General features: G+C 45.2%; 1 protein-coding gene across 1 annotated transcript in view; it reads left to right on the top strand.

The window, feature by feature from the left end:
* Nucleotides 1-24511, top strand: part of PTGFRN (prostaglandin F2 receptor inhibitor) — an 86129-nt gene that overhangs the window by 20611 nt on the left and 41007 nt on the right. Inside the window, exons 2-3 of the mRNA XM_029578365.1 lie at nt 22243-22608; nt 23084-23512. Coding sequence (XP_029434225.1) covers nt 22243-22608; nt 23084-23512 — 795 coding nt within the window. The remainder of the gene's footprint in view (nt 1-22242; nt 22609-23083; nt 23513-24511) is intronic.

The following is a 24511-nucleotide window of genomic DNA, read 5'->3' as shown; positions in this document are numbered from 1 at the left end:
TGTGTGCGAGTGGAATCTGCCTCTCGGGCACTGCCGGCGATGCCTGGCGGTTGAAGGATGGCTGGGCGGTGGGTGCTTCGTGCGATTTTCAAGCTTCTGCAGCGGTTTGGCTTTTTGGTGAGGGTACTAATCAGTTGTAGTGCTTCAGCCCCGCATGGATGTAGGTGCAAGTCTTGAAAAGTAAAATGCAAGTAGTTTGTGTGGTCAGAAGAAATCTGTTCTTGCCCACAAGTTTGGGTTCCAGGTTAGTGATACTTCTAGTGCCTCTTTTTACATTGGGGGTACTATCTAATAGTCTCATCTACATGGCATTTACATTTGATGAGCACTATTGGTTACACGCAGATTTGGGTGCTGTTTTGGATGTGCTAATCCCATTGTTACATCGAGAGTTATTCCAAAACGCTCGTCAAGTTGTGCGCTAGGCTGAGCGCACTGTATTGCATCGGCCCCTATGTCACTAAAGACAGGTTAAGCCATTTCTGGCTTTAGCCTTTTGCATGCAGGGAAATGTAGTTCTGCTTTTCTTATGATGCTCAACGGGGAAATCAAAACTACACCCCCCCCCCCCCCCCAATATGCATATGATGGGGGCAAATGGAGTGGCCTGTCCTAAGAGACATGGAGCGCTGTGGTCACCCTATGCATGGTTCTGTCCTGAAATAAAATTCATCTGACCCTTGGACCGGGACCTCCCATTTTGATAAATGCGTCTCAGCCAGAAATATGGCATTCACTTGACGCAAAGTAGCGCTTGGGGTCCTTCTCACCAGGCTGTCCCTAATGAATATGCATAAGGGAAATTTGCATGCATACGCTCAAAGAACCAGACTGCTATATGATAATATATCTCATGCATGTTCATGAGGGCTTGGTTGAAATTCAGACTGGCAGGGACAGGGTCATCGAAGACAGGTTTGAAAACCACTGAGTGAGATGCATTGCCAAGCTTCCCATCCGCTGTTCTCTCCAAGTTCAGAGGATTAAAATAGTAAACAGCACGTGGCAGGAACTGCCTCTTATGTGAATCTGTGCAGCGCGGCAGATATCTAGCAGCGCTGTAGCAATAATATGTACTTGTAGCAAAGAACATAGAATCTGATTTGCGGGGCGGGTGGAGGATGTAAATTTTGTTGGTAATTGCATCTTACAAGTTTTAATACTGTTTAACAAGGTTCCGGATAACTACCGATGCTAATTGACCTCCAGGCGCTACCTGCCCTAAGTTGTTATTATGGCTTAATTGCCAGGTTTAAGCTCCTGTTTGCCCATTAAAGAGTTTGAAGCCCTTCAGGATTGTACTTCTCCAGAAGTCACCCCAAGAAATGCAGTCCTTCACACGCCCACTGCCCCTTCCTCGCTGTCGCCGCCTTAGGGCCCTGTCCCTATGTGACAGATATTGGTGGAGGCTGGAGCCGAAGGCCTCCCTTGCAGGGTCTCTCCCTCTCTCTCTCCTAGATGCCAAGCCAGCAGCACTGGAGCAAATTAAGCTGCTGTCGCTGAACCTCAGCCAAAATGAATCCTGATTCGAGTAGCCCTGAGAGGGCAGGCTGTACCACCTGCCTTAATAGGCTGCAAGAACCCCCCCCCTCCCAGGTATTCTGGAGCATCAGGCAGAGCTTCCTTCATGCACTCAAAATATCTCTACTGTAGCTGTAGATACTGCTGTGTGTGTGTGTGGATGGATGGGTGTGACAGCCTGTATGTGCAGTTCAAAAGAGAGCCTTGATTTTTCCTTCTAATTACATGACCAGAATTACTTAGATTGCAGACTGTCCTTCTCCTGCTGCTTGTGAAGACTTCTCATGTCTCCCATACTGTGAGGGCTTGGTGGTCCAGCGGATTTGTTAGTGACTCTGGCTTCCTCAGAGCCTGGTGAAATGGCTTTGACAGGCTACGCAGCCTAGGGTCATTTGTCCACATCCTAAAAGCTGCTGGCTGCCTCCAGAGTGGAGGCAAATTCTGTATAGCTGAGTCCAGCCGAGATGTTTGAAGACAGGGCTGCACTGGCATCACTTGTGTACAGGGCAGGGAGGTAGCTGCAGGTGATGTCTTGTGCCTGGCTCTTTCCTATGGGCTCTTCAGTAGACCCACTACGAGTATTAAAAGTCACCCAAATATTTATTGGGCAGGGAAAGAGTTTCAGCTTGCCATAAATCATAAATAATGGGCCTGTGTGATAAGATGGCTATCTTATAGATGCTAAAGAGTAACCAAGCCTGTTTCTCTATATCCCATTTTTCTGCAATCCTGCACCCAAGGAGGGTAACCAATCAAATAAATAACATCAAAACATGAATGCATAAAATCAAACCACATCAACCATGTGGCAACAAGAAACATAGCATAATCTGAGAATATAAACAGTAAACTCATAAGTATAACTACCCAATGTATAAACTGAAAAGTTAATAAACAAATTGCAGAAGCTGGAAACTAGGCCCTATGCTTACGCTGGGTAAAATAAGGTGGCTTCTCACATAACTTGCACAAATATGCAAAAAGAATTTTGCTTTGCCCTGTATAACCAGTTAACCAAGCCATTGGTCGCTGTGGCCCATGTCAACCTTCCACAAAATCCATGCATGCAGAAAGCTTTTCCTTCTGAATAAAATTAAAATTGTACCCTGGGTGCCAAATCTCTGCGACTGAAGGGCTATTGTTTTTGTCTGTAGTTTATTTTTAAATTTGATGGTTCGCTTCTGATAAAACATCTCGAAGCAAAGCACAAACAAAATCAATCTGAATAGAAACCTGTTAACTTTGTGCTCCTCAGGACCTCACGGGACTGAACTTTGACCTTGCACAGTATTGTTTTGTTGGATCTGGAGCGACTCAAGGATGAGCCGCCCACACACACACACACACACACACGTGGATCGGGAGCAGTTTTCAACTTTTGATGCTGTTGAAAATGACCTTGCCCTTACCAGATCAGGGTCACTTTCAATCCCAGGGCTACGATCCACCTTCTCTCCTACTCCCTCACAAACTGCTGCCCAGGCGGTCCACTGGAAGACAGATTTAATCCAAGCTGCCTCTAGGCAGATGGATTTTAATCCACCTGTGCTGAAAATAAAGACAACACAGAGACAATTCATGCGAATATCGAGACTAGCAAATAACTGTGTTTAGGTGTAATAAACTAAAAATAATATGCTGTTTTCTAATTTTTATTTATTTTTTTAAATTAATGTTCACATGCATGAAACCTAGGAAGATGACTTTCCCTCCCCTTCCTCCTCCTCTGGAAGTAGGATTGACTGCAGTGTGTAATCTGATACTGAGGCTTGTGGATGACCCAGAGTATTTATAGTTCTAGGGCTATGACTGGGGCCTCTGTAGACAAAGCAGCATCTTGCTGTCAGAGAACTGGAAGATAAGGGAACAGTTTTGCATATTTGTTGTCCTGAGGGGATACTCTTTTTATGTTTCTGTCCTTCCATGAGACTTCCATGTAGAACGCGCTACTTGCAGATGGAGTCATCAGTTATCATTTTCTTAACGCCTGAAAATAATAACTTTCTGGAAATATTACAGGAGCCTGTGCGTATGATAATCTGCTGAACCATCTCAGCCTTCCCTAGCCTGCAATCAATTTAAAATCAAGGGGTTAACTGCATTATCAAAATAATTAATTTGTGGATTTTTCGCCATCCTTTCAAAATGATACTTAAGGGGGATTTACAGCATTAATAGAATTCAGGTACAATAAACCCTTTCCCCAAAGAGCTCACAGTCTAAGTGGGCTCCTGAGATGATTGAGGAGATGACTTGGCCAGGGTCACAAAGCATGTCATGCATCAGCCCTGAGATTGCATACATTTCGTAGGAGATTTTAAATATTCCTTTGAGCAGATCCCATCACAGCGGATGTGGGTCACAGTGATCAATGACTTGTCTTCAGTTCACCGTGTTGTAAGCTATTCTAGGTCCTTTTAGAAGGAGGGTGGATGTAAATTGAAAGTGTAATGTAATATCATAACGTGACATAGTTAACATGGTTACAAAGCAAAATAAAGCTTGATTCTATTAACAGATTTTTTTTTCAGCTTATGTTGAAAGCTGACTTAAGAATATGGCCTAATTTCCACTGGGCTTGGTTTCTCTTGTGCACCTACAAGATAACCATGAGAGAAGTGGGAATTGAACCCTGGTTTCCTGTGGTTCTTAGCCCAGTAGGTCATTCCTTAATGCATTCAGATTTTTCTGATGGTGGCATGGTTAGTGTCTATATCACAGGTGTTGGATTCAGCTCTGACTGCGCTTCCTAGGTTGGGAGCAATATTGAGTTCCAGTCCAGGGCTCGCCCTTCTCCCCCCGCTTCGTGGCAGAAGGGACTTTCCCAGTCTGCGAATACAGACCGAATACTTGTGTACACTGTCCAAGTATTTATCGCTTTGCACATACATTGCACACAGCCCTGGTTGGTGGAGGGTCCAAAAGCAAGACCTCTTGGTACTAAAAGGTGAGATTCTGCAAAAATGCAGCCCTTTTGGTTGTCTGCGTGGAGCTACTGCCAGCTCGGTTTTCAAAATGTTGACCCAGCTAACTTTAAACTTCGGGCTTTGATACGTTTTTCTCAGCTAGCCGACTAAATTGTTCTTGAATTCACAAGGCGCGCAGATTTAGCCAAGCAGAAAAGGGACATCCATGGAGGCGTGCCCAGGGTAGAGGGTTTCGGTGTAGCCGCTTAGAGCAGATTTTTGGCACAAACTACTAAACTTAGCTGGATAGCAAGCGGTTGCACAAATAGCTGTTTTAAATCTAACTGGACAAATTGCATCTGGCTAGATTTAGGTGTATTTTCAACTGCGTACCTAGTTAGGTTCAGCTGCAGATTTGATTAGATATTACTGGTAAAATGTACCCGGTTACATTTGCCACTTGGCAGCTTATTGAAAGTTTGAGTCCTACGTGTCATGTCCTGCTTGGTTTTAATAACAGCACAGTAAAGTGCAACTGTGGGAGATTATTTCAGGAGCTTGCATCATCTCTCAGCACTGTCCTGCTGTCTGATTTCAGCTCCTGAATGAATCTTTGAGGCTCACGTTATATTATGGTCTCTCATCAGCAAGGGGGGGGGGGGGGGCTTTAAAAAAAAAAAAAAAAAAGCAGTATCACATACAGGCCGATGCAATATGGATGCACTAAAAACTTGCATCCAAACCGGGCGCATGTTTTTTAATGCGCGCACAATCGCCTCTCTTGGGTGCACGATGCAATAAGCAATGAGCTATCATGCAAGGGGCGCCAAGGAGTCGTGGCTGTGCGTGGGTTAGGAAAATGGATGCTCAATTTATGAGCATCTGTTTTTGGTTTGTTTTTTTCTCTTTTCCACAACAGCTATTTTGCTGGCACAATTTACACGGCCTGGAGTGTGTATATTGGGGGTGTATATTGTGCACCCCAAAATTTTGTTTTTTTGTAAGTCAAGACTTTTTTTTTTTTTGCATGGTGCTGCTTTCAGTGGTTCTTCCTACTTAGCATCGCAATGATACTAAGGAGAAGGAACTTGTTTTTAAGTTGAACTCTTGATGTGCAGGAGGACTTTACGCCTGCTCCAGGCAGGCATAACATTTTACAGGTTAAAAATGCACCTCGGACACATGAGGATTTTTTGCATTGTGGGGTAATAGCTAATAGCCTCATCTACATGGCATTTTCATTTGAGAGCTATTAGCTACGCCTCTGATCAGACGCATGTATTGGACGTGTTGATCCCCTTATTGCATCGGCGGTTCTGGCTGTGGGTCCAAAACACGCATCCAACCACTCGCTAGGCTGGGTGCACTTTATTGCATCGGCCTGGTAATCTTGACTTAAAATGACGTTTAGCAAGGCTAACCATGAACCTTGCCCATCTTTCAGATAAGCAAGCCAGCCAATCCCTTCCTTTCTTTGACTCCCTTGAATGTAACAGACCACACCCTCGCCCCCTCCCCATTTTTTAAATAACTTGGGGGGGGGGGGATGATCTTTAAGGCTATCAGCTTCCATTAATCCAGTCAGTAGTGGAGCCTTTTCTGCATCCTGGGAGAACGAGGGTTGGGGGTGAGGGGGTCGGGGCAGCAGCCCTAAAGGTGTTACAGATTGTGCCGGAGAGGGACTGGATGCAGTAGCTTTATACCAGGACTTCGCACATCATGTTTTGGGGATCCCCACAGCCAGTCAGGTTTTCGGGGTCTCCACCATGAATATGCATGCGATTAAATTTGCATATGCTGGGTCTCCAGTGCATGCAGAAGTTTCCCCACGCATATTCATGGTGGATCTCCTGAAAACCATGCTGGCCATGGGGACCCCAGAACAGGTTTGTATCTGAGCAAAACTGGCCAAGAGGGAACAGGGTATTAAAAATAAGACTTAAAAAAAAAAAACATAGCTTTTCGTGGAGCAAATGAAGATTTTTTTTTTTATTGGTTCTTTCTGGGCATTTCGCTGTATGGCATTGCTGTTTAGTTAACCACTGTTGTGAAGGCTTTTTAAGGGACATGCCTTGGGAAGGCAATTGGGCTAATGTGACTGACAGGCCCAAAGGAGACATTATACATGGAAAAGAAAAACAAAATTGAAAGCTGGGGGGAAGGAGTGAGGCATGAAGGCGTAGTCTGCTCCCCTTTGGGACAGTCCTATACAATGTACATTGAATGCTTATTGTTCAGGGTGGCTATTGAACAAATGCTAGATAGGAGAGCTGTAGTGACAGGCGTCTGTCAGTAGCCAAAAGCCGTCGCGGGATCAGAAGCAAAGGAGTGCTGCACCAGTCGTCGGCCAGAAAAAGAGTCTGTTCATGAACCAGGAGGGGAAATAATTAAAGGGTACAAAACAGAGTCTTAAGTAACACGAATAAAAGTGGGATCAGCAAAGTAGAAAGAATGAAGAAGAAACCACATAGAAAGGAAGGGAGGTCAGAGCCTTGAAGCTCGCAGGGACTGACTTGGGTTCCCATCAGGCTGACCCAGTCGTTAAAAGGTACCTTTTCTGCAGTCCCGTGAAGTGCCAGTGCCTCGGTGTGTGCTGGGGGGGGCAGTGTTGGCAGCGGCCTTTCTTGGCTCCACCAAGTTCGGTCTGATCTCATTCAGCTTCCCATTCGACAGGTTTTATATTTTCATTTAAAACAGAAATGGGAAAGTATGTAGGCGTCTGTAGGCAGGCATTGATCTAAGCGCACATGGTCGCCATCCCCGTGGCCTTGAATCCTGTTTCTGTTGCTACCATGTTGGCGGGGAGGAGGCGCACGGCAGGGCCATGGTTATAAGTCATGTTAGGTGGTTAGAATTTGGAATCTGTGTGCACGTCTCGTACTTGTGTGCACTGAACTTGAATTAGTAAATGTGTTCCAAATCAGAGAATACAGACTGTCCTGCGTTCACTGTTGGGTCTGTATATAACAGCCACATATTTAGGGATGATCTTATTGTGCTCTTCTCTTGGTGGCTAATTGACTAATGACTGACAACTCCAGACAAAATTGGTTCCTGTCTGCTGGACTCCAGAAATGACCCCGGCCGAGAGTCATTCAGGGCCAGTGCAAGAATATTTGGCACCCTAGGAGAACCCTCGCTCATCCACTCCATCCACCAACTTACCTTCTGGCGGCAGCTCCCTCCTACCGGTGGCAGTGGCTCCGGCATTCCCTCCCTTGTTTGGTGGTACAGGCCCTGGCATAGCAGCCCTCTGGGATTTGCACTGGCTGGATTTTTACACACACACAATTTTGGCCTTCTAGGCGACTGCCTAGAATATGTAGGAACAGCGCTTTGCCTGGAAGCATTTAACTTTTGTCAAATCAGTCTGATTCTGTACTGCCTCATAATTGTGACAAGCATCCTCACCCCTCTCATGTCAGAAACAGGAAATATTAGCATTTCTAGAGTGCCTTGAGCTGAAGGTGGCTACTATTTTGGCTTCTTGGAGTCCTCACAGCCCCAACATCCCCTCTCCCCCCACCGCTGTTCTAAGACAGTTTGTGTTGGTGCTGGCCTATGAGGACACCATCTCCATTCTGTTTGGATGTGGTTGCTGGACCCTTCTGACAGACTGACCAGCCCTACCCCCTTGCCTCTGATGCCTTCCCTGGGCCATACTGCTGTCTATGGACTTCCCTTTGTCTGTGTAACAGAGCCAAAGAGTCTGAGCTAGTGCCAGTATACATGTCAGTAAAGATCTACCCATAATGGATCATTTCTCACGTTGGCCTGACGATCCCCAAGGCTGGCTAATTTTGTGAACCACAGTGACTAGAAAACCCCCAGCTGCATTCCATTGCAAACGCTGCAGATCCGTGCACAACGTACAGACGTGGCTGCTGGTGTCCTAAAACTGTTTGAATGTGCCCAGATCACAATGTTGTAATTCAGTAACTTTTCCCTCTATCACCCATATGGACCTGTACACGTAGGGCTGCCCTTTCTGTGAAATCCTGAGGGCTAGGGGATGATCTTATTGGCTCTTCTCTTGGTGGCACCATTTTGACAAACCTGCAGAGCTTTCCACAGATCTATTGAATCGGTTTGGCAAAACTTTAAAAATCCTCCAGAAATACCAGGGGAAAGTCTCTGGCAGATTTCCCCTGCGGATCAGGGTGGGGTGGAGAGAGGAAATCTTTGAAATTTCTGCCAAGCTTGAACCAGGCAGCCGTCCGTCTGGGGCAGTCCTGCATTAAGTGTTTTGGTGAAGTGCAGAATAAATGATTTTAATGGGGCTCCACTGTCACATTTCGGTATTGCAATGTGGTAATCGAGAGATTAGAATAATAGCAGGAGTACGCAACACGAGTTGGGCAAGCGTAGGTGAGAGCATTGTGTGACTTCGCAGTGTTTAAACTCCACGTTGATAGATTTTATTCACAAGCCCATGAGAGCGTGATTGGAAAAGGGAGCTAAATACTGCATCGGTGGCTGGCAGCATCCTACAGAGCTGCAAGAAGTGAGAATGTCGCCTGATTCTGTCATGCCTCCGGACACCATACTCTTTCCCTTTTGGGAAGACGAACATTGGACTTTCTGCTATTCATTTTTGCGTTGAAAGTCTTGGTGCCCTGGGCGCAGGGTTGTGTTCTTCCAGTAGAGTTTTCTGTGCTTGAGTGTGGTTGGAGCACCAATCATCCATCCAAGTAAAGCTTACCTACTGCAATGCTAAGGGTCTCCGATTCTTTTAGAAATCAATTTCTTGTGCCCTTCAATGTCATTTGTGACTTTGGCACATAGGAATGATGGAGATGGCCTTTCAGCGAGTCTTTACCCTAGCCTGTAGGGGTGTAAGAAGATGGCACACTTCCCCTGCCCAGCCGGCACCGGGTCCCTAATTAGCTTCCTTGGTGGACTGCTCCTCTATCCCTAATGTATCGAGCGCTGAACCATGAAACCTGGAGATCACTGGTTCAGATCCCACCTCCACTGCTCCCTGTGTGATCTTAAGTCATTTCTTCTATGTTCTTATTTAAGGCATTGGGACAGACTTAAAGATCTAGATGTATATACCCTAAAGGAAAGGTGAAATAGGGGAGATGTGATGGAGACATTTAAGTACCTCTAAGGTATCAATGTATAGGAAGGGAGCCTCTCAGCAGAAAGGAAGCCTTGAAATGAGGGGCCATGAGATGAGGGCGAAAGGGGGTAGACTCGGGAGTAATCGTAGGAAATAATTTTATACAGAAAAGATCGTATATGCTTGGAATGGCCTCCTGTTGAAAGGAGTGGAGACCAGGACAGTATCTGAATTCATGAAAGCATGGGACCGGCACGGGGGATCTCTGAGGGAGTGATAGTGATTTTAGAGCTGAGCAGTTGATGTGGACGGGCAGAACGGATAGGCCATATGGTTTTGGATTTTTTTTTTCTGCTGTCATGTTTCTATTCACCCTGGATTGCAGGGCCAGTGCAAGAGGATTAGACGCCCTAGGCACCGACTCCTACAGAGTGTGTGGTTTTCTGGGCCGCGAGCAGGTTGGGCGCTGCTCGTGGCCCGCCGAATCTCCGCTCTTCTTTGCCGCCACTCATGGCCCCACATGGCTGCCATCCCCTAATGGTCGGTGCCATAGGCCCAGGCTGAGTTCACCTGCTGGACTGATATTTATATTTCGGGGCAGAGGGACCATGTAAACCACACAATTTGTTGTGTATTGTATCTTCTAGTTAAAAAATAAAATCTAGTGGTGATTTAGAGATGTGAGCACCTGTCCAGTAGGCCCAGATTGGAAGCCCTTGGCCATACTGCATATGCACGATTAATGATTTGTGTTAATAATGTGGACTAGATCTGTATCCCTGCCTGTTTATTCTGTTGCCTTCTCTTGGAAGGCTTTACTGCTGTCTGCTTTATCTGTGTGTCCCTAAGGCACATGTGCCTGTTTCTTCAGAGCAGTTACTGATACTCCGGCCTAGCCCACACAATAAATAAACCCTGACTGAATAGGCATCAGTCTGCTTTGATCAGTGGCATTTAATCAGAAAACACCAGTTTGCAAAGTCTGCCCTGAGGTTGTCTTGAGGATTCCTCACCTGAGTATTCAGAGAATTTCTTCTCTTGGGAAGGGGGTGTTGCACTCCCACCCGAGACGGTTACAGAAGCACAGGAGAACCGCAGAGTGGAATGACTCTCCCCACACTGGCGCGTTCTCACTTCCACATGGTGGCAGCAGGAGTTGTTAGCAGTTTCCTGTGAAGCCCTTTCCAGTCTATTTTTCACCAGGGCACGTGCTTTTTTATTTTTATTTTTTTCGTTTCCTTTCTCTGTCGGGAGAGTAGGAAAAGGAAGGAGACTTTAGGCCTGCCTTTGCCTGGGTTACTGCCTCTGTGGTCCGCACTTCACGTTTTTGTACTGTCACAGAAACACTGAACCAGGGCAGTGCAAGCTTTGGACCTTGCACTGCCGTGTGGTCTGGTTTAATAGACAGCGGAGCCCTGGTGCAAGCCTTGAAGACTTCAGGTGTTCAGTACCTCTAGTACTCAATCGATGCCATTATTTAGTTATTTATTAACAATTTATAAACACTTTCCAGACTGCTGAAAGCAGTGTACAAACATCAATTTCCAGTAAAACCTAATATGTCTGTTCTTAGTGCACAGGATAGCATTGTATCTTCTGTTCTTTTAAGTGAGCATGTAGGAAGGGATAAGCTCTGCTGGGAAGTATAGCCAGCGAAGGAGATTTGGGGATTTTCTGGAGGAAGAGTCTGTAGTTGAGAACTGAGAGAGATGGTTTCCCTTTCAGTGGGGGATGGTGGTGAGGCAAAGGGCTTACCCCTAGGCTGGGATGCCTGGCCTCTTACCGTGAGACCTAGGAGGAAGAGCGGACACAGCTCTCTGCAAGACCCTGCCAGAAGGACGTGTGTGCTGAGGGCTCATGCGTGAGTAATGCCAGCAGGCTTATCAAGGGCGGTCACTCTGGAAGAATTTCTGTATTTGTTTTTTCCTGGAGCCAAGGGAACTCTAATTGTTTTTTGCTGCTATCAGGATTTGGGATATGGGTTTCTAAGTCTGTGTCAGTATTTCTGCAGATAGGATCCTGTCGGCCACCTTCGTTTGTGATTTATTTTACTTTTACTGCTAGTTACCCCAGAAGAGAAAAACAAAAGCTGGAACCTTGGAACCGAGACTCCCTCTGAGAATCCCAGGGTTGTGGGTTTGAAAAAGCAGAGGCGCTTAGAAGAATGTGTCATGTAGTTTAGTTTGTGACAGAGAGAAAAAAGTGTGCATTTTTCCTTTGCCCTGCCCTTCATAGAGAGAGAGACACACCATTTTGCTTCCAGCCTGGGCCGATATCCTACCTGACCATTTTTTTTTAAAACCCACTCATCAGCGCCAAGGAAGGAGAAAACCCATTGATTGGAGGCCAGCTTAGACCTAGCATAGGGTGAGTTTTATCTAATGAAGGTGAAATGCACTTGCTGGGTGCTCTCTAGCCTGTAACTTGGTCTAGAAGACAGGTGACAGGCTGTGATGACAGCACACACCTTGTACCAGACCTGGGTCGCAGAGCAGTAATTGAAAAACTAAAAGAGAAGTGCCATGCCGGGTCAGACGAAAGGTCCATCGAGCCCAGCATTCTGTCTCTGACGGTGGTTAAGTCCGGGTTACTTGGAAATACCAGAAAAATCCTAATGGCGAGATCCATCCAATTTTGCTCATTCCCAGATGTAAGGATGAGGCAATCTCCGAGTCTAATTAATGAACCAGTCCTCAAGAAACTTGTCCATAACCATTTTTTATAAAAGAAATCTGTTAAGTTTCTTCTTGCTGCTTTGTACTGCCAGTTCAGTTGGAACCAGGGTTGGGAATCTGAAACCCTGAACCTTCATTCAACTTTCCAAGGATTCCCCCCCTGCAAAAAAAAAATGTGTGTTATGTCCTGCCCCCATACTTAGTACACACATTGCGGTGACAATCCTGGGCTGGGAGCCTCTTCCAGAACCCGGCAATTCTAAGCCCAGAATCTATCAGCTGGGTGTTGCCCTTAATCAGCAACCACAACACTCTCTCTCTCCTCCCGGGAGCTGAGAACTGCCTCTTCTGCCACATCTCCAGTACCGGCCGATCCAGGGAATGGAAGATCCGACCCACAAACGGAACCAGGGAACTGCCACTGAGCCTTTTTTTTTTTTTTTTAAACCCAGCTTCACGATTAACCTGGACGATGTCCTCCAGCAGCTGAAGGCAGAAAAAGATGTACAGGTCTTGCCTGACTAAAATTACTCTCTTTTCCCCTCCTTCCACACACTTAGCCGCTGCTCCTTGACAGTTGCGTGTGTGGAATCGGGCTGCACTTTTCTGTGCCTGCGACATCATAATGGTGACATTTCAGCATTTTTTTATTTTTTTTTTGGATATTTGTGATCAGGACAAACCTAGTTTTTAAGCTTCATAAGCCACCATTGCTGAACCAGTGCCCTTGTTTTACAGAAAGGGACTTTTTATTTTATTTTTTTATGTCGAGGCAGTGTCATAGGTCATGCCCTCGCCGGTGCATTCTCAGTATCTTGTATTGAGAGACGCTGTGGAACATCTTTTGTGTTTTGTTTGTCTGCAGCTATGAAAACCAGTGTTTGGAATACGCGTTTCTTTTTTTCTTTTCTTTTTCCCCAGTGATTGCAGGGTTAAAGAACTTGGGCCACCTTTCACTCCCCCCTGTCCAAGGTGATCCTATTTTTAGTGCCGAAAAGTCTCAAATGGATTTTTTTTTTTTAATTGAACTTTTCGAGACGACACCTGCGTCTCCTCCCAAGGGGGGAGCAAGAAAGGTGATGCGACCTTGCTGCCGGCATCAGGGGACTCTCCTCCTCCTGCTGCTGCTTTCAGATCTGCCTCCCTGTTCCCGTCTTTTCGCCCATCACGGGCTACTCCTGAAGGCGGGTCATTTCCTGCTCTGGGGCGGTTGTTTGTTTCTTTGTTTCTTTGTAATGGCTTCTTCTGTTGCTTGTAATTTTAGTTATTTATTGTTACTATTCCAATATGATTGTCATGAGATCACAGAAGAAAAATGCATTGCATCATGCCCTATGACACACAAAAAGAACTGTAATCCATAGAGATAACCTTCAAGTCTCCAGTATAAGAAGATCCAAGACAAAACCAAACTTATTTGCCAGCAAAAGGAAACAATATCTGCCCCATTATCCTACATCTTCATAAAGTCTATAAATTTATTACTACCCAAATCAAGATGGCAATCCCCAGAAGTCCCATCTGTCGCCTGCTGAGCCAAAAAGCAACCTGATTAATATCCCGCAGGGTTACCACCTGGTTAGCCAACTGCTTAATTTTTAGTATCTTGGAGCGAGGTTTTTCATCCTGAAGCTGAAATTTAGCAGAAAACATCAGAAAAAAAGCTTGCATAGTTGAGAGAGGCAACCAGAGAGTACCTTCAGTTCTTATCTTCCAAGTTTCCTCCAAGGAGACTTCTTGAGGGACAATAGGACCATCTACCAAGGCGGCTAGCATGACCATTAGGACCAGTGCTGCTACTTCAAGCCAGACCTGCTATTCTGCCCTCAGAGTCCCCCGGCAGAAAAGGGCCAAATGGTCTAATCCAGTCTGCCCAGCAAGCTTCTTATGATGGTAACTGCTGCTCCGTGCAGGTTACGGTTAAGGGTAGTAACTGTCGCTTTGTTCAGTTATCCCTAAGCCTAATTACTGCTACCAACATTTTTACTGGGTGAGGAGCCTTCTTGAAAATTCAGACAGTGCTGCTTGATGTGCTTTGCTTATGGACTTGGCTGTAGAAGCAGTGCTGTGCTTTTCCCCTTGTGTCTGTGTATCAGTACCCCAGACCGTAGAAGATAGGACCCTCTTGTTTGTCATCTGGATCCAATTCTTCTTTTCACTCTCCCCCTCCCCACCCCTGAAGTTAGTGGAGAGTGATGTTGCAGTTGCGTCAAAACCATCAAGGCTTTTTGGTTAAGGTAGTAACTGCTACACCAGCAAGTTACCCCCCACCCCATGCATTCTTTTCTTTATTTCCATCCTCTGGCCTTTAGGGATCCACAGTGTTTATCCCATGCCCCTCTGAAATCTTTGAATGTGTTTTTGTCTTCACCACCTCCTTCGGAAGGGCATTCACCACCCTTTCCATGAAGAAACATTTCCTGACGTTAGTTCTGAGTCTTCCTCCCAGGGGTCATGAAACAGAGCCTGACTCAGAGCCAACGTCAGGAAATATTTCACGGAGAGGGTGGTGGATGCCTGGAATGCCCTGTTTGAAGACAAAAACAGTCAAAGAATAAGAACATAAGAAATTGCCATACTCGGTCAGACCAAGGGTCCATCAAGCCCAACATCCTGTTTCCAACAGTGGCCAATCCAGGTCACAAACACCTGGCAAGTACCCGAAAACTAAGGATATCCCATGGGATAAAAACTGTGGATCCCTAAAGGCTTGAGGATGAAAATAAAGAAAAGGGTGCATGGGGGTAACTTGCTGGACATTACACCTATACTTGGCTGCAGCTTCTGTGCCTAATCCACGAGTTGGGCCTGGTGACTTAGCCTTCCCCTGCATGAAAAGTCTTTGTGGTCCAAGACTGATCAGAGCCAGCACAAACACTGCTTCCTCCTCCCAACTGTGCACGCTCCATCACAGTTCCCTGGAGAGTGACCGGCCAATAGCAGTTTATGAAGAGCTCCCAACCATGGCGGAGAGAAAATCCTTAGTGCTGGAAATGACTAGCGTCTCTTCTCTTGCTGTGTTCCCCTCTAATATCTGGTCGATCATTAACCAGACTTGATCACCCCATATACATGGTCTGATCACAGATATACCCTGTTATAAATGTTGCTGTTGATTGTAATTAGTTTTCTGGTTCAGTTACTGTTAAATGTAATAGGTTGCTGTATATGTAAACCGGAGTGAAAGCAGCTAGCTATACCTCGGTATAAAAAAAACTCTTAAATAAATAAATAAATATCCACTGGCAAACGTTTGTGTGGTGTTAAACATCATACTTGCTTTTAGCCACATTTTAGGATGTACCCTTCTTGGGGTGGAAGCATTTAGGGTGGGATCAAAGAGAGGCACGCGCAGACTGTATTGCTGATTCCCTGCATTGTTTGTTTTCCGTAGAAGATCCACCCAGGTGGAAAGCAGGCAAGTGTTTTCAAAGTGAAAGTGTCTGCTGCTTGCTCTTCGAAAGCTGATGCAAACTCGGGGGGGGGGGGGGGGGGGGGATGTGCCCTCTCCCCGTCAGCCAGCTCATAATGAAATCTTGAAAACTGAATGGCGTGAGTTTTGGGGGATGCTACGAAGGCGAGGTGGCATGAGTCAGTAGTACCGTTTTAAAGTGAACGTACAGGGCCCCAATTGGGAATGGGCAACGTAGGAAAGTGCCTAGGGTGGAAATATACCTAGGCTGAAGAAGAACCTGTTCCCCCTTGCTTTTAGGGTGGGTGACACTTCAAAGGCAGGCTATAGTGATACTCTGGCCGCTGCACCCCCACCATAATTTCTGCTCTCTGGGGCCGTGGAGGCGACATCGCCCTCCCTGGCTCTCTAGTGCTGCCTTATGAGTGCCAAAATCGTAAATCTGGCCCAGGGACATACAACATAAGAAAATGCCATACTGGGTCAGACCAAGGGTCCATCAAGCCCAGCATCCTATTTCCAACAGTGCCACTCCAGGCCATAAGAACCTGGCAAGTACCCAAAAACTAAGTCTATTCCATGTTACCATTGCTAATGGCAGTGGCTATTCTCTAAGTGAACTTAATAGCAGGTAATGGACTTCTCCTCCAAGAACTTATCCAATCCTTTTTTAAACACAGCTATACTAACTGCACTAACCACATTCTCTGGCAACAAATTCCAGAGTTTAATTGTGCGTTGAGTAAAAAAGAACTTTCTCCGATTAGTTTTAAATGTGCCCCATGCTAACTTCATGGAGTGTCCCCTAGTCTTTCTACTATCCGAAAGAGTAAATAACCGATTCACATCTACCCGTTCTAGACCTCTCATGATTTTAAACACCTCTATCATATCCCCCCTCAGTCGTCTCTTCTCCAAGCTGAAAAGTCCTAACCTCTTTAGTCTTTCCTCATAGGGGAGTTGTTCCATTCCCCTTATCATTTTGGTCGCCCTTCTCTGTACTTTCTCCATCGCAATTATATCTTTTTTGAGATGCGGTGACCACAATAGACCTGTGACCAGCTTTTGAGTTAAATTCACTTCTTGCACTAGCATTCTCATGGGATACTAAAACAGATATACAGACAGGATTTTCTTCCTAGCAGGACCTAATAATAATAATAATTATTTTTTTTTTTTAGATGTCTGATATGCTCATAACAAGTGTTTCGTACCCAGGAGAATGTGTTTTTACAAAGAAGGTTTTTAAATAATCTGGAATTTGTATCAGTCCAATTCAGAGCGGTTCTATAACGCTGATATGGTCAAGGCTGGAAGCGGAGGGGGGGGAAGGAGTGGGATGGACAAAATTATTTTAAAAAGAGAGGAAGTGATAGCATGACTGGAAGCGCAGTTTGTGCGGCCTTGGGCTTTATCAGACGCTTAGGCTGTTGATTTGCACGGACGCAGCCTGACTGAATGGGCTTGGTTCACGGTGAGGTCAGGAGGCAAAAGCTAAGAAAAACGGGAAAAAGAGCTCCCTCCCGGTGCTGGACCAAATCCCAGGGGCTGGCTTTGAGGGCTGCTTCCCTTTCTGCCCTGCCCATTTTTGTGCTTGGAAGATTTTGATCTTCAAAGAGGGGGGACCCCTTTTCCTCTGATAAGGAAATCGGGAAGTCCTTTCTGGTGCCAGTGCAGTCAGCACCCTCTTAACTGACTCCAACCACAACTACCTGGGAGCCTGCAGGAAGAATTTTGTTTTTTCTTTTGGCTTTACTTCAGTTTTTTGGAAGGATGATTGTCTGTCTGTTAGCAGGAGAAGGCTGCTGTCCATTCAAGCCCCTTTAATTTGCCTTTTCTCAGTGTTAGAAAGTTGCCCATGCTGGGTTGGGACATCCTTTGCTAAATAAGGCATAAGAAAGTGTTGTTGGACATAGGCCCATGACCTCTGCAGAGGGAGTTAACGCCAGTTGCACTGCTTGGACTGCCCCTCTCTTTTTTTTTTTTTTTTAACCTCTTTCTGCTGTTCCTGTGATTGAACGTTGATGTGAGTTGTTTAGCTACAATTTACAGTAAACGCCCATGATATATCTGTACATGAAAGCTGCCAGATCAGAGACTACTGGAAACTGAAACCCTCCATTTATTGATGAACTTAATTATACATTTATTTCTTTACAGAAGAGCTTATCTGCCTTTGTACTGAAGATAATACTTGCTTTGCTACCTTGCTTTTCCAATGTATCACTTCTCCCCCTCCCCCCCCCCCCCCCCCCCCAAAAAAATAAATAAATAAAACATTCTAAAGGGACTTCTTCAGAGGTGGAGGGGAGAATTAACCATTCTATCTCTGGCTCTGGTTCAGACTCCCACCAGCCTTGTCAATGCTGATTTTTGTGGTGTCACCTGCCTACCAGGAAATGGACTGAGCCCAACCACACACACCCCCATTTCATGTAATGCACCCTTCAGCTTTCAGCTGGTCACCTCTTTTAGCCTCTAATAACTCAGTCCGAGCTGGTAATGTGCCCACGACTGCTGGCTGCGTTCCCATTCCGTTCGGTCAGCGAACTTGTTTCTAAAACTGAACCGCATGGCTTTGCTCAATTAGTAGCAGATTGCCATGCAGAGATGTTTACTCAGCTACTTGAAAAATCACCAAAACAGCTATCGCATGTTTTTCTCCTGGCCTGAAAGATTGCATGCAGCAGTCATCCTGAACAGGGGCAAGTGGATGAACCACATACATAACTGAACACCAGGATTCTGCCTCATTTTAGGAGGCTGTGATTTGAAAATCTCACATTTTCGAGGCCAATTTTTTAATTTTTTTACAATGTCCTTTTTTTGCTGGTCTGTCACAGCTCCACACAACTGCCAAATGCCTTCTAATAATCTTCGATTCTTGTTGCCAGAAATTGCTGGGGATGGAGGCAGGCAGCCACAGTTATAGCTCATACCAGCACCCTGTTCTGTTCTCCGCTGGTGGAGATGCTCACAACAAAAACCAAGCAAACTGAAAACTAGAAACATTTCTTTTTCCATAGTAAAATGAACCGGATGCAAATTATTACATGCATATCAGGGCCATAGCTGTAATAACATCAGATGCACAAAATTAGGTCTTTTTTAAAATAAACCTTTCTTGGATTTCATGCTACTTTGCTGGATGTAATCTTACCATATTTGCATTAAAGTTGCACGAAACTGGAGATTAACTGTGGTGAGGGGGCCAAGAGGGATGGAAGTGGTTGCTTTGTCTGCTGGCCTGCATTGATGAGATGAGTTTCTGTGTGCGTTGGTTCTCTGCTTGGACTGATGCCATGACTGGATACTGCACCCTTATAATTTGTGTGGCATGTGCCACTGCGTAAGGAACTGTACTCAGCTGTGTATGCATACACCAAAGGGAACAGTGTTGGAGGTGACCTTGGGTTGTGAGCGCCCTTTGTTGTACATTGCCCTGGGTAGCCGCCCTGCTTGCTCCACCCATAAGCCGATTCTGGACCTATGTATAATGGAAGTTTGCACCCACTGGGTGTGTTAGCACCCCTTAGCTCCAACATCTGTACAAAAGGCTGACCCTAGGGGAGTGTGGTGCCTGGGACGAATCAGCCTGTGTGGGGTTCTCCTACTGAGCATCCCCCTTCTCTTTCTCTCACCCCCCCTCCCCCGCCTAGCAGCAGCATCCCTTTCTCTGTTTCTCTCCAATCCCAAGACGAGACTAGTGGGACTTTTTCTCATCCCACCCCACACTCTCTCACACCGACACTCTCTCTCTCTCTGTCAAAGCTCAACCCCAGTACTCTCTTAGCACTCTCCCCTTCCCTCCTCCACAACTGCCTCTGACATTCCCCAGCTACCTGTGACTGCTTCCTCATGGTTCACCACGAGGGCCAATAACCTGGCCACTTCCTCCTTCTGCTTGTGCGGCCGATGAGACCACCATTTCTTTTTCATGTCCTTCCAGCCAACGTGGGGCAATTTGGCTAGCCTAGCACCTGGTGATTTCCAGTATTTCCCCAGAGACCCGATGATTTGTACAAAATCTTGGAATCTCAAGGTGAAACTCTTGAGTGTGTGTATATGAGTGGGGGTCTGGGGTGGTTACTCTGATTCACACCCCCCACCCAAGGGAAGGCCCTACCTATGCATAGGGCTAGTATTGCCATTGAATAGCGTTATGCTGAATTTATATTACTGTATATGGGATGGTCTTTAAGCTGTGTTTTTATGGTTGTTTTTTTTTTGTTAGTGAATTGGTGGGGGTTTGATGTTTGTTTACTACTTTTTGCCTTTTTATGATATAATTTTATGTTGTCTTTTTTTATCTCATTGGACATCGCTGAAAGCTTATTTAGATTGGGCTTTTCATAAATCTAAGCTATAAATAAATAAGTAATAGGAGTAAAGAGAAACCAGCTGACGGGCTGTGGCGCTCCTCTGCGCTGTCCTGCATACAAAAAAGCTGGCACCGAACATCCTTGAAGAGCAAAAATGTTTTTTTAAATTTGATTTTGTATTCAATTAATGAGGGTGCAATTTTCTGGCCAGTTTATGCGGCTGGCCTTTAACCACTGATCATGTCTAATTGTCCTCTGGGGCTATTCCTGAGCTGTTCCTGGACTGTACAAATAATTCCAGAGAGAGTAGTAAATCTTACTGATGCAGAACAGCTCAAGTTCTTTTGATTTAATTTATTTTTCTTCAAAAAATTATTTGCTTTCTTTGGCAGGACAGGTAGGCCTAGTTACGATGTGAAAGCGGGGTGGGATGAAGGATTTCAGAGAAACTGACAACACTTTTGTTATGGGAGATTTAGCTTGTTTTGTTTTTTTGTTTTTCCAACTGTGTTCAGTGTTTTTTACAGCCTGTGCAGCGAAAGTTGATGTAAATTTCCAGCCTGTATCCTGCCCAAGTTGCTTTTCTTTAAGTGAAAAAAAAGTCAATGGTCACTCCTTATAAGTGGTTGCAGGTCAGGATTGTTTAGCTTCGAAATTTAACTATTTCTTCTTTTACTCTTATTGTGTTTGTTTTATTTTCTTGTTGCTTTGTTCTGTTTGCATTTTACTGTTATTCCTATTGCCATTGTTCACTGCTCTGAGCTTTCTGGAAGGTTGGTCACTACGTTGAATTAAATAAAATACAAACCAAAAGATTTTCCCTTTCCAAATTCAATCCTTGAGCAAAAGATGTGCTGGTTCAAACTTATGCAAGCAGGATTGACTGTGGCTGGCTTGTTTTCCACTTTTCATTGCCCTGCAGTTGCCTGGTCCTTAAAACTAGCCCTCTGTGGCTATCCTGGCACTCTGCCTCCTGCTGATGATGGCCTTAGATTTCATAACTGAAATATAATTGTATTAGTGAACTTAAAGCATATCCACTGGGGTACTGAGTTAAGATGACACCGTGCTCCTTAAAATATCTCGCTGTGCATTTCTTGGCTTTCTTCCTCCCTCTGTTTTATCCTCCGCTGAGGTTCCTGTTGGTCTTTTAAGCCATACATTTTCTGCTATCGGTTTAATTTTTTTTTTTTTTTTTAAATAAAGCGTGCTGGATCATTTTCACAAGCTTCTTCTTGAGATGAGTCGGCTGTTTGTGCATCTGTGGATCCATAAATGCAAGGAGAAACTTTTCAAAACCTCAGCCATCCGCTTTAGAAAGGAAACTGTGAATCCGAATGATTTGGTTTCTTTTGTCCTGGAGTTTAGGATAATCTTCGTTTGGAAGCAATTTGCCTCGACATCCTAGATAGTCCTCTCCCAAAATTTCTCTTATTCTTGAAAGGTCCAAGTTTTTTTTTTAAAGGGATTTCTGCTGACCAGGATGTTTTTGAATATATTATTCACCAACTTAAACTCAGTACACCTATATGTATGATTCTATGCTATTCTTAGTGAGACTGATTTTTCAATGTTGTGTTAACTTTTATTATGCGGACAGGAATGTCTTGGATGAAAATGTAAACTTGTGCCATGTGTATGCTGTTGGTTAAATAAAAAGTTAAAAAAAAATAAACAAAAAAACCCCGTTCCATGATGCTTGTGCTTTTTTGGCCGCATTGCAAGCAGGCGTTGGGGGAGGAGGAAACGTCTGCGCATAGATGGCATTTTCAAATCTTTGGGGAAAAATCTGTGCTCATTAAAAAGGTGGCACATGACCGTGCGCGCTTTGTGCCTGTGGCTTGTTTCAAGACCACGTATGCACTTTCGCTTTGTGACTTGATGAAAAGTCCCCATGTGGACAGTTTAAAGGGGAATTTTTTTTTATTTTTTTTTAAAGTGTCAAGTCTGATTTTTTTTTTTTAACTTTTGTGAAGCATCGGGAATGTTTTCAAATTCAGTCCCGTGGAATGTTTTTTTTGTTTTGTTTTTTTTTTTAGATTTACAAAACTTAAAATGTTACCACCTCCCCCTGGGTTTGCTCAATTTTAAATAAAATTCAGAGTAGAATATGGGGGGGGAGGTAACGCCAGTGTTTTGTAGACAGTGATAAGAGGACACAGGACATGATTGTGTGTCAAGTGACCTTAAAGTCCTTCAACCTGGAAATTTAAGTTCATAGATGGCAACAGACAAGACAAAGAAACAAAACAGATTCTCTGTCCTTCCGCTCTCTTGGCGTCTTTACTGGGTTCTTATTGAATCTTCTGACTTCCTATTTTGCTCTCCCTTCTACCCACAGCTCTTTGTGCAGGGAGGACGGTGAAGGTCCCGAGCAGCCCCCTTTTCCAGGTCGAGGGCACGGAGGCCGTCATTACCTGCAGCGTGAGTGACTATGAGGGTCCCAGCGAGCAGGACTTTGACTGGGAGGTCTCCAAGGGGGGCGGCTCGGTACAGATCGTGAGCACCTGGGACAGCTTCTTCACAGATGAGCGGTACGAAGAAAGGGTGCGAAACAAGGACATCCAGCTGAAGAGGAAGAGCAACGACGCTGTTGAACTGCGGATTAAAAATGTGCAGGCTACTGACGAGGGGCAGTACAAATGCTCTACCCCCAGCACAGATGCTACAGTGAGCGGCAATTATGACGACTCTGTGCAGCTGAAGGGTAGGTTGCTGAACTCTTAAACAAGGGAAGGGCCCATCGGCTATGACCTGGCACTGAAGCTCGGGCTCATGGCTGACCAAGAGGAGCCACTTTGATTAGAGCTGGGGTTTGGAACAGGTCTGATCGGGTTCTGATTCTAAAAATCATTTTACAGCAGGAGTCTGCACTCCATCTGAATTACTGTACCACTGGCATGATCAAAGCACAGACTTGTCCTAGGCAGTCTTAGCTTGTAATGACTTTGGTAAGTAGTTCCATATGACTTCCCTAGCAAGCTTTCCAAGCTGTGCACAATTACAGGACTAATACATGTCTGAAGTGAAGTGTGTGGAGACTAGGAAAAGATGTAAAGCTTTAAGCAAAATATGAGAATGTGCAAAAGAATTTCCATGTACATGCAAAAAAAAAAAATATCTTTCTGTATTTCTTTGCTAGTGTTCTCCTTTGTTTTTCTTTTTTTCCCCTCCCCAAACAGTAATTCCTGATGGCTTAAAAGTAAGTGGAACGAAATCGCGCTCTGCATCATCGCGTAACGTGACTGAGGGAGGCTCGTTTGAGCTGCTCTGCTCTGCCTCGACCACCTCCGTGGTGCACACCTTCCTGTCTGTCACCTGGGAGCTCAGGAGAGGCGCGACAGGGGACGCCTGGGGCGAAATCCTCTCCCTGACGCAGCAGGGGCGTTTCCAGCCCGGCTCCGAGTACGAGGGGCGCTACAGGAGCGGAGACGTCCGCCTGGATACGGTGGGGAGCGACGGCTACCGCCTGTTGGTGTCTGGCGTGGGGCCAGCTGACCAAGGCACCTACAGATGTGTCGTGAGAGAGTGGACCAAAGGTGTGGACGGTTCATGGCAGCAGGTTCAGCAGAAAGCTGTGGAGATTGCTACCGTGGATATCAACCCCAGAAGTGAGTTCCCAGTGCATTCCCTTTTGTTTGCTTAGAAGCATTTTCAAGTTTTATTTACAAAAACAGCTAAGGTATGGTCTCTAACACCCATGAAAGTGTCTCATTTTGATCCATTTCTTTTTGGCTTTACATGTGAATGTGGGGGCTTCGGAGAAGGAATTTGTTTTTTTTGCATGGAGAGAGAACAGGGGGCTTTTCTATTTTTATTTATCAATTTTTATTTATTTCCTCTGAATTGGGTATTAGGTTTCTGTATCCTCCTCATAGGTCCTTGCATCTTGGCTTCACCTCTTGTGCAAGACTCCATGTTTGCATTTCTAAATTGGCCTGTGCAGTTTGAACCACCTCCCTTCAGCAAATAAACATCTTTCTGGAATTATAGAATTTTGGATTGCAAGTGTTTTTATTCCCTTTACCTTCCCGCTACTCTTTGCTCATTTTAAATAGTCTTTGCTTTCTTGGGTACTGCTCGGGGGAAAAGGCTAACGGAGCTGTGGCAAGGAGAAGGGAGCTGCTTTTCCTTTGGCTCACTGATAAAAGTCCTTGGCATGGAGGAGAGTTCTATAAATTAAAATCCGGAGACCCCCAGTTGAAAGAATTCATCGAGTGGGGCCACATGTGTGGCATGCTCAGAAAATGGCTCAAGAGTGGGGTCAAGAGCCTGGCCTTGGACATATGAGAGCAAACTAAGCAAAGGCAACCAAGCTACTTGTAATAAGGCAGAGCAATGAAAACCTCAAGCTTGCTTCTTTCTTTTCTCTCGGGTTGAATAGCTCCCTGTGCTGATCAGTCCCTAGTTTGAAGTCTGAGGGCTGCAAGCTCCATAGATTCCTGATCAGAAATGTAACCTGTAAATAATCAGAGCAGCTGTGAGGTTCACCCCCTTGCAGAAATCCAAACTGAGTTCCTCCTCCTCGTTTTGTGAGCCTGATGGGAGCTGTTGGAGGGTGATGTGAGGAGATGGAATAGATTCCATGCAAGCTCTTAGTTTTTTCTCTT

This window comes from Rhinatrema bivittatum, chromosome 15, assembly GCF_901001135.1.
Source record: "Rhinatrema bivittatum chromosome 15, aRhiBiv1.1, whole genome shotgun sequence".
Classification (NCBI taxonomy): domain Eukaryota; kingdom Metazoa; phylum Chordata; class Amphibia; order Gymnophiona; family Rhinatrematidae; genus Rhinatrema; species Rhinatrema bivittatum.
This window is presented reverse-complemented; position numbering and strand designations above follow the sequence as displayed.